This window comes from Sminthopsis crassicaudata, chromosome 3, assembly GCF_048593235.1.
Source record: "Sminthopsis crassicaudata isolate SCR6 chromosome 3, ASM4859323v1, whole genome shotgun sequence".
NCBI lineage: Eukaryota > Metazoa > Chordata > Mammalia > Dasyuromorphia > Dasyuridae > Sminthopsis > Sminthopsis crassicaudata.
In genome coordinates, this window is record NC_133619.1 from 178,272,139 (window position 1) to 178,287,108 (window position 14,970).

The following is a 14,970-nucleotide window of genomic DNA, read 5'->3' on the forward strand; positions in this document are numbered from 1 at the left end:
ATAACAGCAATGCTGGGTCAAAGGGTATGCACAGTTTGACAACATTTTGGGCATAGTTCCAAATTGCTCTCCAGAATGGCTGGATTCTTTCACAACTCCACCAACAATGTATCAGTGTCCCAGTTTTCCCACATCCCCTCCAACTTTCATCATTATTTGTTCCTGTCATCTTAGCCAATCTGACAGGTGTGTAGTGGTATCTCAGAGTTGTCTTAATTTGCATTTCTCTGATCAGTAGTGATTTGGAACACTCTTTCATATGAGTGGAAATAGTTTCAATTTCATAATCTGAGAATTGTCTGTTCCTATCCTTTGACCATTTATCAATTGGAGAATGGTTTGGTTTCCTATAAATCAGTGTCAGTTCTCTATATATTTTGGAAATGAGACCTTTGTCAGAACCTTTACTTTTAAAAATATTTTCCCAATTTGTTACTTCCCTTCTAATCTTGTTTGCATTAGTATTGTTTGTACAGAAACTTTTTAGTTTGATGTAATCAAAATCTTCTATTTTGTGATCAATAATGATCTCTAATTCTCCTCTGGTCATAAATTCCTTCCTCCTCCACAGGTCTGATAGGTAGACTATTCTCTGTTCCTCTAATCTATTTATGATCTCATTCTTTATGCCTAAATCATGGACCCATTTTGATCTTATCTTGGTATATGGTGTTAAGTGTGGATTCATATCTAATTTCTGCCATACTAATTTCCAGTTTTCCCAACAGTTTCTTCCGAATAATGAATTTTTGTCCCTAATGTTGGTATCTTTGGGTTTGTCAAAGATTAGATTGCTATAGATGTACCCTTTTTTCCATTGTATCTAATCTGTTCCACTGATCTACCATTCTATTTCTTAGCCAGTATATGGTGAAACTTCTTCTACTTCATTGATCAGTGAGAGGGAAGGAGTAAGCTAAGGGGAAGGGAAAACAGAAATTGTGAGGAAAAGGGGTACCTCTCAGACTTGTGGAGGAGGAAGGAGTTTGTGTCCAAGGGAGAACTAGAGACCATTATTGATCACAAAATAGAACATTTTGATTATACCAAATTAAAAAGTTTCTGCACAAACAAAACTAATGCAAACAAGATTAGAAGGGAAGTAACAAATTGGGAAAACATTTTCACAGTTAAAGGTTCTGATAAAGGCCTCATCTCCAAAATATACAGAGAATTGACTTTAATTTATAAGAAATCAAGCCATTCTCCAATTGATAAATGGTCAAAGGATATGAATAGACAATTTTCAGATGATGAAATTAAAACTATTTCCACTCATATGAAAGAGTGTTCCAAATCACTATTGATCAGAGAAATGCAAATTAAAACAACTCTGAGATGTCATTACACACCTATCAGATTGGCTAAGATGACAGGAACAAATAACGATGAATGTTGGAGGGGCTGTGGGAAAACTGGGACATTGATGCATTGTTGGTGGAGTTGTGAAAGAATCCAACCATTCTGGAGAGCAATCAGGAATTATGCCCAAAAAGTTATCAAAATGTGCATACCCTTTGATCCATCCATACTGCTACTGGGCTTATATCCCAAGGAAATACTAAAAAAGGGAAAGGGACCTGTATGTGCCAAAATGTTTTTGGCAGCCCTTTTCATAGTGGCTAGAAGCTGGAACATGAATGGATGTCCATCAATTGGAGAATGGTTGGGTAAATTATGGCATATGAATGTTATGGAATATTATTGTTCTGTTAGAAATGACCAACAGGAGGAATAGAGAGAGGCTTGGAGAGACTTACATCAACTGATGCTGAGTGAAACGAGCAGAACTAGATCATTATACACTTCAACAATGATACTGTATGAGGATGTATTCTGATAGAAGTGGATATCTTCAACATAGAGAAGAGCTAATCGAATTCCAATTGATCAATGATGGACAGAATCAGCTACATCCAGAAAATGAACACTGGGAAATACTATATAAATACTATATATAATATATATAATATATAAATACTACAAGATATTTAATATGTATGGGAATGCCCGCCATCCAGGGGAGGGGGTGGAAGGAAGGAGGGGAAAAACTTGGAACAGAAGGGAGTACAAGGGATAATGTTGTAAAAAAAAAATTACCTATGCATATGTACTGCTAAAGAAAATGTTATAATTATAAAAATTAATTTTAAAAAATGCTTAATAAAAAATTAAAAAAAAATGTGCATACCCTTTGACCCAGCAGTGTTACTACTGGGCTTATATCCCAAAGAGATACTAAAGAAGGGAAAGGGACCTGTATGTGCCAAAATGTTTGTGGCAGCCCTTTTTGTAGTGGCTAGAAACTGGAAAATGAATGGATCCAGCAGGATGAATACAGAGAGGTTTGGAGAGACTTACATCAACTGATGCTGAGTGAAATGAGCAGAACCAGAAGATCACTATACACTTCAACAATGATACTGTATGAAGATGTATTCTGATGGAAGTGGATATCTTCAACATAAAGAAGATCTAACTCACTTCCAATTAATCAATGATGGACAGAAACAACTACACCTAGAGAAGGAACACTGGGAATTGAATGTAAATTGTTAGCACTACTGTCTATCTACCCAGGTTACTTATACCTTCGGAATCAAATTCTTAACGTGCAACAAGAAAATTGGATTTACACACATATATTGCATCTAAGTTATACTGTAACACATTTAATATGTATGGGATTGCCTGTCATCTAGGGGACGGTGTAGAGGGAGGGAGGAGAAAATTTGGAAAAATGAATACAAGGGATAGTTATTTTAAAAATTACTCATGGATATGTACTGTCAAAAATATATAATTATAAAATTAATTTAAAAAAAGAAAAAAAAAAAAGAAGCCGTTGCAGATACTACCTTAGATTTAAGAGGGATGTTAATTGGGAAATAAGTAGATTTGAAAATCATTTTATAGAGATGATAATTGAATTTATATTAGCTGTTAAGAGTACCAAGTGAAATGGTAGAAAAGAAGTTTCAGGACAGAGTATAAGACACAGCACATGATTGAGCTTGACTTGGATGTAGAGCCAGCTAGAGAGAGCATCGAGGAGAAATCAGACATGTAGATGCAGAACCAAGAATTGCAGTTGAATTTTATGATTTTGTAGACCTCTTAAAGATGTCCTTCTGATGGATCTGATTTTCAAGATTGAGATATAATTCACACGGCTAAGAAAGAGTGAAGTAGGAGGACTGATGGCATGCTTTGGTGAATGCACCAAAGTGAAGGTGAAGACTAGCAAAATTTCAGTTATTTTCTTAATCGCATCCTCAGAGAACTCCTCAGTAGTGATTTAGACCATAGTTTCATATATCTAGAAATAACTGAGTTACTACCTCACCCCATCAGACTGGCTAAAATACAAAAGAAAAGAAATGTTGGATATTGGAAATAATGTGGAAAAACAGGCACTAATGCACTTCTGGTGGAGTTGTGAATTGATTCAATCCTTCTGGAGAACAATTTGGAACCATGCCCAGAGGGTTAAAAAATTGTCCAATACCACTTCTAGGTCTATATCCCAAAGACAAAAACCAAAAAGCAAAGAGAATCTATTTTCACAAAAAAATGTTTATAAGCAGCTATTTTTGTGGTGGCTAAGACCTGGAAATCCCCATCAGTTCGAGAATGCCTAAACTACCTGTGTAAAATGATTGTAATGTAATATCATTGTGCTAAAAGAAATGACAAGGAGGGTGATTTTAGAAAAACCTGAAAATACATAAACTAATGCATAGTGACGCAAACAGAACTAGGAGAACATTGTATATAGTAACCCCAATATTATTCAATGAAAACATGTGAATGCCTTAACTATTATCAGCAATGCAATGATCCAAGACAATCAGAAAGAATTAATGTTGCAGCATACTACTGTCCTTCAGAAAAAAGAACTGATATTTTTAAAATACAGATTGAAGCATGTCATTTTTCACATTAATTTTTTCTTTTATTTAAGTCTTGTTATTCAAAAGGATTACCATGGAAATAGTTTTTATAATTGCACAAGTATAGCCTATATCTGCTTACCATCTTAAGGTGAGGGATGGGCACGAAGGGATGAAATTTGGACCTCAAAAATTCAAATAAAATAATAAAATAAAAAAAAATTTAAAAGTTGTCCTTTGAACATTGACATCATAGCTAATGAATTAACTGTACTCTTTGGTTCAAAAGCTTTTTAATTTTTTATGTCAGACATAGAACTTGAACCCAGAACTTCTAGACTCCTGAAATGGCCTTTTAATTTATTATATGGTGTAGCTTCTCAAGGAATTATAATTTCAAATGACTTGAAGCGTGGTCACCAGATTTATTTCTTCTCAACACCTTTTTCAGAATATGTATTGTATGCATATATATATAAATATGTATACATATATATATATATATACATATATATATATGTATATGTGTGTATATACTCTCATATCTTTTGCAGAATCATGGCAATAGCAGGATTATTCCAAAAGGAAAAAAAACCTGAAAAACAAGAAGATATGTTTTTCTTTCAGAAAGTAAGTCCATTTTATTCAGCATAACATTTGAAATATGCTCAAGGGAAGATACAGCATCAACACATGTACTATCATAATATTTTCTACAGCTTCCACTTACAGAATAGTGCATGTGTAGGCACTGGAGAGTGTTGGAAATCTCATTTGGGAATGGGGCCTCAGCTATGAATCTGCCTATGAAAGGTAATACAATCAACCTGTAAATATAAACAGGAAGGAAAAATCTGAAGATGGTTCACTTGCAGTGGGGAAGGGGGATGGGGAGATGAAAACTTAATATAGTCATAGTTCTCACTATTTATCTACTTATCAGTTACAAGTAGAGGAAAGAGAATACATCATAACTACTGAAAAACTACTCAGAACATATTCCATTGGTGATGATGAATTAGAAATATTGTTTTCAATACAAAAGAGAATGTTTTAAGTCATACAGAAAGAGGCATGGACTTTGATTTGTGAGGGTACTGAGCCTATTAAGTAAAGTGCTAGACACTAATGATAGAAAGACAAAAGAAAAAGGGAAAAGAAAGGAAAAGGGAAGGAGGAGAGAGGGAGGGAAAGGAATGGAGAGGGAGGAGAAGAAAAATAATATATCATGTTTTCAAAGGCTTTCTATATGTTAGATTTGAAGTCAGAGCATATGGATTAAAATCTCAGCTCTGCTGTTTACTAGATATGATCTTAGGCAACTCATATAACCTATGTGAACCACTTCAGTATCTTTATCAAAAAAAAGCTACTGAGTCACAAAGAGTTTTACACAACTGAAAAATGATTGTGTGTAATACATAACTATGCACATCTGCACACATATGTAATATGTACATATACCATGTGTGTATACACACATACATATGTATAAATATAAACATTTATCTATCTATTTACCTATGTAATCATTAGAGAGGATTAGCACTTCTCGTAGATCTTGTTAACCCCTTTTCAGGGCTGTTCATCTATCTTTGATGTCCATATTCACTCAGCTCTCATCTATGGCTCTAAAAAGCTGTAGCAACTCAGTAGCATTACCCTTATAAAACCATCTTGACGGATGGACTAAACTAGGTTTGAATGGTACATTGTAGACCAAAACCTATTGGTGAGTGAGGGGGGTTTCTACCTCAAACATGTAAAGATTTCTCCTGGCAAAACAAACAAACAAACAAAAACAAAACAACAACACCTACAAAAAAAAAAAAAAAAAAAAAAAAAAAAAAAAAAAAAAAAACACCTTTAGTGGAGCACTTGGAATTTGGTCAGGAATCAAAGGTACCAAGGTTACCCATGGAATATTGCCAGTCCTCTTGACTATTGGAGGAGGTTGATGCCTTTGGGCTATTCTGCCTCACTTAAATGATGTTACTGAACGTCTTTGAAAAGAAATAACAAACTACTTATGCAAAATAAATACAAAGTAATTGGAGATATGTCTCTAATCTAATTCTTTCTGAGAAACACAGGCAGAGATATTTTTAAAAGCTTCATTCTCCCCAGAGATATAAGCAAAAAGAACCAAAATTTTGAATGGGACTGGCATATAACAGCATGTAGGACAAAGATCAGATATTTCATTCATTGTTTTTTTTTTTCTTTTTTAATTTTGAGTTCCAAATTCTATCCCTCCCTCCCTTCCTTCTCCTCCCTGAGACAGCAAGCAGTCTGATATAGGTTATACATGAGCAATCATATAAATGAAACATTTACATATTTGTCATGTTGTAGAAGAAAATAAACTAAACAAAATTAAAGAAAAAAATGAAGAAGGAAGGAAACAAGGAAAGGAAATATAAAACAGGATGCTTTGGTATACTTAGACACTATATAGTTCTTCTTTTGTAGGCAGAGAGAATTTTTCATCATGAGTCTTTTGGGATTGTCTTGAATCAATATATTGCTAATAAAAGATAAATCATTCACAGTTGATCATTACATAATATTATGTATGATGTTCTTCTATTTCTGCTCATTTCACTTTGCATCAATTTATGTAAGTCTTTCCAGGTTTTTTTCTGAAATCATCCTGCTTGTCATTTCTTATGGCATAATAATATTCCATTACAATCATAAACCACAACTTATAAAACCATTATCCAATTGATATATCTCCCCTCAATTTCCATTTCTTAGCCACCCCAAAAAGAGCTATTTTAAATATAGCCCCCCTTTGTAATCTCTTTGAATAAAGACCTAGTAATGATATAGCTGAGTATACAATATTTTATAGACTTGTGAGCATAGTTCCAAATCGTTCTCCAGAATAATTCATCTAATAGTACATTAATATTCCAGTTTCCCAAAATTTGTCATTTATCATTTCACAAAATTTATCATTTTTTTCTTCTATCTTATAGGCCAATCTGATAGGTGTGAGTGGTTTTAATTTTCTTTTCTCTAGTCAATAGTAATTTTAGGCAATTTTTTCCTATGACTATGGATAGCTTTGATTTCTTCATCTAAAAACTGTCTTTTAAATATATATTATTTTTTTAAATCCCTTTAACCATTTGAGGAATGACTTGTATCCTTATAAATTATGCGTATATATATATATGTATATATATGTAAAATATCTCTATATTGAGAAATAATATCTTTATCAGATACACTTGCTATAATCCCCTTCCCTCCTATTTTCTGCTTTCCTTCTACTTTAGTTGCATTGTGCTTTTTGTGCAAAACCTTTTTCATTTTTTATAATCAAAATTATTTCATTTTATATTTTATAATGCTCTATACATTTTGTTTGGTCCTAAATTTTTCCCTTATTCACAGACTGACATAATTTGTCATGCTCTCCTAACTTGTCTGTGGCAGCAGTCTTTTTGTGAAGTCATGTACTCATTTTGGCTTTATTTTGCTCTATAATGTGAGATATACTAATGTCTCTATACTTAGTTTCTGTCATTTTCCCAGCAGCTTTTGTCAAATGATGAGCTTATGTTCCAAAAGTTTGAATCTTGGGTTTTTCAATCACTAAATTGCTATAGTAATTTGCTACAATGTATTTTATACCTATACATTCCAATTATCCACCTCTCTAATACTCAGCCAGTACCAGATTATTTTGATGATTACCATTTTATAATATGTTTGAGGTCTGGTATGGGCTACTGTCATTCACATTCTTTTTCCAATGATTACAATGGTTTTGTTGAACTTTTGTTCTTCCAGACTGTGATTTTTTTTCCTAGCTCTAAAAATGATTTGGTATAGCTTTGAATAAATAGATTAAATTAGATAAATTGCCATTTTTATTATATTGGCTTGACCTACCCATGAACAATTAATATTTTTCCAGTTGTTCAGATTTGGCTATTAGTGTGAAAAGTAATTATGTTCATATAATTCTTAGGTTTGTCTTGGCAGGTTAGACTTCCATGTAGTTTATATTGTCTACAGTTAATTTAAAAGGAATTTCTCTGTCTCTTGTTTCTGGAGATTGTTGGTAATACTTAGAAATGCTGATGATTTATGTGGTTTTATTTTATATCCTGCAAACTTTGCTAAAGTATCCAATTATTCAACTAATTTTTAGTTGATTCTTTAGGATTCTTTGAATATACCATCATATCTGCAAAGAGTAATAATTTTGTTTCATCACTGCATATTCTAATTCCTCCAACTTCTTTTTCTTCTATTACTTTCTTAGCTAGCATTTATAATATAATATTCATTAATAGTGGTGATAATTGGCATACTATTTCAACTTTGGCCTTATTGGGAAGGCTTCTAGCTTATCCTCAAAACAGATGTTTGCTGATGGTATTATATTAGATAGATATTATTTATCTATTAAGGAAAGCTCCATTTATTGTTATTCTCTCTGGTGTTTTCAATAGAAAGGGGTATTGTATTTTGCTAAAGACTTTTCCTGCAATTGAATGAGATAAATTAATATTATAGTATTATATTAATAATTAATTATCAATATATGATCTAACCTTTTCCCTTCTATTAAGGTGCATGTCCTGAAAAAGTGAGTCAACTTCTGAAGGTTATGGCTGAGTGATAAAATTTCCTGCTATCCCTCAAGGTACATGCTTGGTTGGGACGCCACCACACAGAGAAACATTTTAGTTTAGAACATAAACAGAATCCAATATGAATGAACTTTTACCTGGAAGTGGCCCCTTCTATTAGAGTTTTGGGTAACCCAACTCGTGAAGGAGAAAATTAGCTAGAGATGTCCAAATAGATATGGCTCTCCCTTGTCCAGATCTTGACCTGCTGAATCACATTGTCAAACCACGTCCCAACAGGAGGAGCTGGAGTACTTTTATCCCACCTCCCAATTAAATGTCCACCAATCAGATTTGATGTTCATCTGTCAGGGGAATTCCCTTTGAGAAGGGATTTAAGGAACTGTAGGGTCTACCTTGGCATTTTTGGTTACAGAGAGAAAACAGTGAGCATCACTTTAGTAATAGCCAGCTTGTCTAAATAATAGATTAATTTTTAATTCCAGAAACTCTGTCTTTTCAAGGTTTTTATTATTCTTAAGAGATAATCATAATTCCTTTTGGTTTTGTTACTAATATAGTTAATGATGTTGATAGTATTTCTAATATTGAACTAGCCTTGAATTCCTGGCAATACATTCCACCTCATTATGACATATAATCCTTGTGATCTATTGCTGTAATCTCCTTGGTAATATTTCATTTAAAAATTTTGCATCAATATTCATTAGGGAAATTGGTCTATAATTTTCCTTCATTGTTTTTCTTTATCCTGATTTAGGCATCAGTACCATATTTGTGTTGTAAAAAGAATTTGGTAGAATTCCATTTTTCTTTCCAAATAGATAATATTTTGTATTAAAATTAATTGTTCATTAAATGCCTTTTAAAATTCATTTGTGAATCCATTTGGATTCTGTGGAATTTTTTATGAGAGTTCATTGATGGCTTCTTCACTTTCTTTTTTTTAAGATGGGTTGGCTATTCTATTTCCTCCTTTGTTAATGTGGCCAATTAATATTTTGGTAAATTTTCATTTATTTTGCTTAATTTGTCATGTCTATTGGCATATAATTGGGTAAAATTGGTCCTAATAATTGTGGTAATTGTTATAATAATTATAATTTATTAATTTAATATTTATTTTATTGATGTAAGCATTTAGAGATAAATTTTCTTCTAAGTACTGCTTTGACTGCACTCCATAAAGTTCACTCTTGTCTTATAGTTGTTTTTTTTAATGAAATTATTGTTTCTATTTTTGGTTCTTGGATCCCTTTGCATATGTTATCCCCATTTTGAATCAATTCCTATGAATGTAAGGTTTAATCATTGCCCCCATCTTCTCCTTTACTATAATAGCTTTTTCATGACTTTTTTTTTTTTTTTTTTTTTTTTTTTTTGTGAAATAAGTTTTACCCCATTTCACCTTTCACTTTCTTCCTTTCCCAATGCAATCTTTCTTACCCATTGATTTTATTTTTTGGGATATCATCCTATATTAGTCAATTCATACCCAGACTCTCTATGTATATGCCTCCTAATTGATCTACTAGTGATAAAGTTCTTAACAATAATAAATAGCATCTTGCCATGTAGGAATATAAGTAGTTTAACCTTATGGAATGTCTTATGTTTTCCCTTTCCTTTTTATCTTTATTTTTCTTGACTCATATTTGAAGATCAGTTTGTTAATTCATCTCTAGTCTTTTAATTAGAAATACTTGAAAGTCCTCTGTTTCATTAAATATCTATTTTTTCCTTTAAAAAGTATACTGTTTTGCTGGGTAGATGATTCTTGGTCACAATTCTAGCTTCTTTGCCTTTTGGAATATCGTATTCCTGGCCCTCTGATTCTTTAATGTAGAAGTTACTAAATCCTATGCAATCTTGACTTGGGCTCTACAATATTTAAATTGTTTCATTCTCACTGCTTTCAATAAATCCTTCTTGACCTGGAAGCTCTGGATTTTAGCAATGATATTCCTAGAGTTTTAATTTTAGGATTACTTTTAGGTGGTTAGCAACAAATTCTTCCAGTTTCTATTCTGCCCTTTGATTCTAGGATATCTGGGCAGTTTTTCTTAATAATTTCTTGCAATATGATACCCAATCTTTTTTCCCCTTCCATTCATGACTTTCAAATAATTCTATTTCAAATAATTCAAAAAGTATTTAAATTATCTTTCTTGGTTTTATTTTTAGGTCAGTTGTTTTTCCAATGAGAAATTTCACACTTTCTATTTTCTTTTTCATTCTTTTGACTTGGTTTTGTTTCTTGATGTCTCATAAAGTCATTAGCTTCCACTCTCCTACTTCTATTTTTAAGGAATTATTTTCCTCTGAGCTTTTGAAATGCCTTTTCTTTATTTGACCAATTGTTTTTAAGGGGTTGCTTTCTTCAGTGAATTTCTGTCTGCCTTGCTCTTCCCTGTCACCTTAGTGGCAGGATCCACAGGGATAGACAGAAATTCCCTTAGTAACTTTCTTTTGTTAAGCTTTTTTTTTTTCTATTTTGTGACTTTGCAATTTTATATAAAAGTTGGGCTCTAATTTGGAAGGTTTTGCAAGGGTCAATGTTGAAAATTATCTATGCATATGTTTTGTAAATAAAAAAGTTTTGATTTTTAAAAAAGGCTAAAAATGAATAAAGCTAGATCTAGTGCTTAAAAAAAATAAAGAAATTTTAAAAATAAATAAAAGTTGGTTTCTTCTCCTGTATTGGAGAGAACACAGTCCCAAGGTTTTTGTGCCAGGGTTCAGTGACTTGCTGCTGGTTTGTACCAGGAGTGTAGTCTCTGCTGGCTTGCTCTGGGAGCATGGCCTTTGTGCTGGTCTCTCTCAGGAGCATGGCCTTGCTGCTGAGTTGTTCCAGATACAGGTGGGTTGTTATCCCAGGCTAAGGGGGGGCCCTCACCTCCTCCTGGGTCTGGACTGGGTGCTGCCTTGCTTCAGACTCTTGACTTTGCTTCACATTCATACTGAGGGTGTGGCCTCCCTGGGGGTTTGCCCAAGAGCTTCGGCCTTATACTGGAGGTGTGATCTCACTGGGGGGGAGGGGCGTTGCCCAGGGGGCAGGTTTTTACTGGGGTACCCTACCCTATTGCTGCATACTCCCTCTGTGGGGCTTGGCGGGTGGCTGCTGCTGATTATATGTTCCCCTTCCAGCACAGTAGGACAGACTTTTCCTGATGTTCCTTCACACTGTCCTGGGCTGGTAAGCTGCTTCCCTGTTCTTAAATTGGTTCTGAGATATTTTTCAAGGTTGTGTGAAGGGGAATTTGGGAGGGCTCTAGGGAGTTTCCACCTCAAATCACCATCTTGATACCAGAAGAGCCCCTCCGAGTAATATACTGACATTGTATAGCTATAACTGTTTTCCAACCTTCTCATTAAAACTTACAGTTTCCAACTCTCTCCTTATGTTGGTAGAATTTTGTATGTTTGTATGTGTAAAAATGTGACATTTTATATATGATGTATGTATTATATGTATAAATGCATATATATGTATAGGTTGTATGTAATATGTATACTATATATGTATATATATGATATGTGTATTATATACGGCTATTTATGTATGAATATGCATAGTTATACTTTTATATAGTTTATATAGTTTTATAGTTATAGTTATGTCTAGAAGAATAAGAAGTGAAATGAGATAGAGTCTTTATACCTTTCTAAACTTCTGTCTGCTCATCTATAAAAGAGAATAAAAATGCCTAGATAAAGGGCAGGTTTCAAAGCCAGAAAGGCCTAAGTTCAAGTTTTAACTCCAAAATACTCTTGCTGAATGAATCTGGACAAATCCTTTTACTTCTCAGGAGTCCAAGCAAAAGCTTTTTAAACAGTGGCTGAGTGAAAAATTTAGTAATAGTTGTAGGTTTCTGAATCTTCTAAACACAATGACCAAAAATTAATTCAAAATCAAAAATGTAATAATTCCAAAGGGTTTCTAGCATTTGCTTGTCCTTGTTGTACCTTGCCACTTCACTGCAACCTTGGTTCTGAACATATAGCATGTGCACTTTGGACTGCACATGCCCAAATGCTACCAAAAACATTTCAGCTAAAATTTGAGATGAGGTCACAGAAAAATTTCTTGGTGAAAAATGGGTTATGTATGGGACAAATTTAAGAAGCCTGTATTGATAGAGAAACTCTACATTTGGTAATTTTTACCAATGAAATCATAATGCACCTTGTCACTCATAATATCTGTAGTACCTACTTTACAAGTTTGTTTCTTTGTTTTATTTTGTTTTGTTTTTAATAACGGATTTACAAAAAGTTTAGTGGACAAGTCTTAATTATCATGTCCATTTTGTGATCCAAGTTAAAAGGGGCACACAATGTATGATGTTTATGATCTTGGTCTAGTTTCAGAGTTCAAAATGCAAGTATTGTATTTGGAATTATCTGCCAAGTTATGAGTGAGTTTCTTACTTCTCACTTTTACTCCTGGTAGACTTCACTCCTAATTTCAGGAGAGAAATGGGAAAGGGATCACAAGCCATCATTATCTGCAAGCTAGGCTTTTGCAGGTATCAGAGACCAGAGGCTCACTAGTTAGTGGGTCTGTCAGCCTGTCACCAGAATGGCACTTCAGGACAAAGCAGGGATAGGAAAGACATATTGCATGAATAGCATCTAATATTCATTTTTGCCACCCTTCTAACCCTTTGCCTCCCAACTTCTGAAAATATAACCTTCTGGCCTAAAGCCTTTGACTAAATTCACAACATTCTTCTCTTGGCTCAGCCTCTTTAATTTGATATTCCCAAGAAGCTGATTCTTTCCTTGGTTCCAATTACAAATGCTTTACATTCCATTCTGAGCCTCAGACTCCTCATACAAAAGAATAATAATAATTAAAATTAAATAATAAATAAAATAAATAATTAAATGAAATAAAATAATTAAGTAAAATAATATAGTAAATATTTATGCAGTGCTTATGTATAAGGAACTGTGTCCTAAGATCTTTACAATTCTCTCATTTGATCCTTACAATAACCTTGTGAATAGATGTTATTATAATCCCCATTTTACAGATGAAGAAACTGAAACAAACAGGATTTAAGTAGTTTGCCCAAGATAAGTATCAGACTGGATTTTTTTTTAATTATTTTTTTTATTTTTTTATTCATTTTTCCAAATTATCTCCTCCCTCCCTCCACTCCCTCCCCCCGATGGCAGGTAATCCCATACATTTTACATGTGTTACAATATAACCTAGATACAATATGTGTGTGTAAATACCATTTTCTTGTTGCACATTAATTATTAGCTTCCGAAGGTATAAGTAACCTGGATAGATAGACAGTAGTGCTAACAATTTACATTCGCTTCCCAGTGTTCCTTCTCTGGGTGTAGTTATTTCTGTCCATCATTGATCAACTGGAAGTGAGTTGGATCTTCTTTATGTTGAAGATTTCCACTTCCATCAGAATACATCCTCATACAGTATTGTTGTTGAAGTGTATAGTGATCTTCTGGTTCTGCTCATTTCACTCAGCAACAGTTGATTTAAGTCTCTCCAAGCCTCTCTGTATTCCTCCTGCTGGTCATTTCTTACAGAGCAATAATATTCCATAACCTTCATATACCACAATTTACCCAACCATTCTCCAATTGATGGACATCCATTCAACTTCCAGTTTCTAGCTACAACAAAAAGAGCTGCCACAAACATTTTGGCACATACAGGTCCCTTTCCACTCTTTAGTATTTCTTTGGGATATAATCCCAATAACAGCAATGCTGGGTCAAAGGGTATGCACAGTTTGACAACTTTTTGAGCATAATTCCAAATTGCTCTCCAGAATGGCTGGATTCTTCACAACTCCACCAACAATCTATCAGTGTCCCAGCTTTCCCACATCCCCTCCAACATTCATCATTATTTGTTCCTGTCATCTTAACCAATCTGACAGGTGTGTAGTGGTATCTCAGAGTTGTCTTAATTTGCATTTTTCTGATCAGTAGTGATTTGGAACACTCTTTCATATGAGTGGAAATAGTTTCAATTTCATCATCTGAGAACTGTCAGACTGGATTTTAAACACACACACACACACACACACACACACACACACACACACACACACAGAGGTTCCCACTGATGATTTCAAGAAGTATTGGCCCATAGTCTATTTTATTGTTACCCTCATCTACTCAGGGACATATACAGCACACCAAATTCATGCAAACTCTTCTCCAGGGATTAATAACTATGCCAGCAGTAGTAATTTGCCTTATTATATTATTTCACCATGTTCTTCCCAGATCCAATGGAATGCATATGCCTCAAATTGCATAGCAGCTTTCCATTAATGCTATCTCATCAAGCTACATCTATAAAGGTTATAAGAAGGTATTTTAGGTTCAGGAATGCCTTCTATATCCATAACCCAATCAGCTTGATGAATCTAAAGGTCACATTTTATATTCACCAGGCTGTGATCACTCTTAGCATA

General features: G+C 33.7%; 1 protein-coding gene across 2 annotated transcripts in view; it reads left to right on the top strand.

Moving 5' to 3' along the window:
• The first annotated feature begins 11,581 nt into the window (after positions 1–11,581).
• ST6GAL2 (ST6 beta-galactoside alpha-2,6-sialyltransferase 2) overlaps positions 11,582–14,970 on the top strand; it is a 122,168-nt gene continuing 118,779 nt past the window's right edge. Inside the window, exon 1 of one of the 2 annotated variants that reach the window (XM_074299669.1) lies at positions 11,582–11,702. In XM_074299669.1, coding sequence (XP_074155770.1) covers positions 11,677–11,702 — 26 coding nt within the window. In that variant the 5' untranslated portion in view covers positions 11,582–11,676. The remainder of the gene's footprint in view (positions 11,703–14,970) is intronic. The other variant, XM_074299670.1, reaches the window with a different exon arrangement.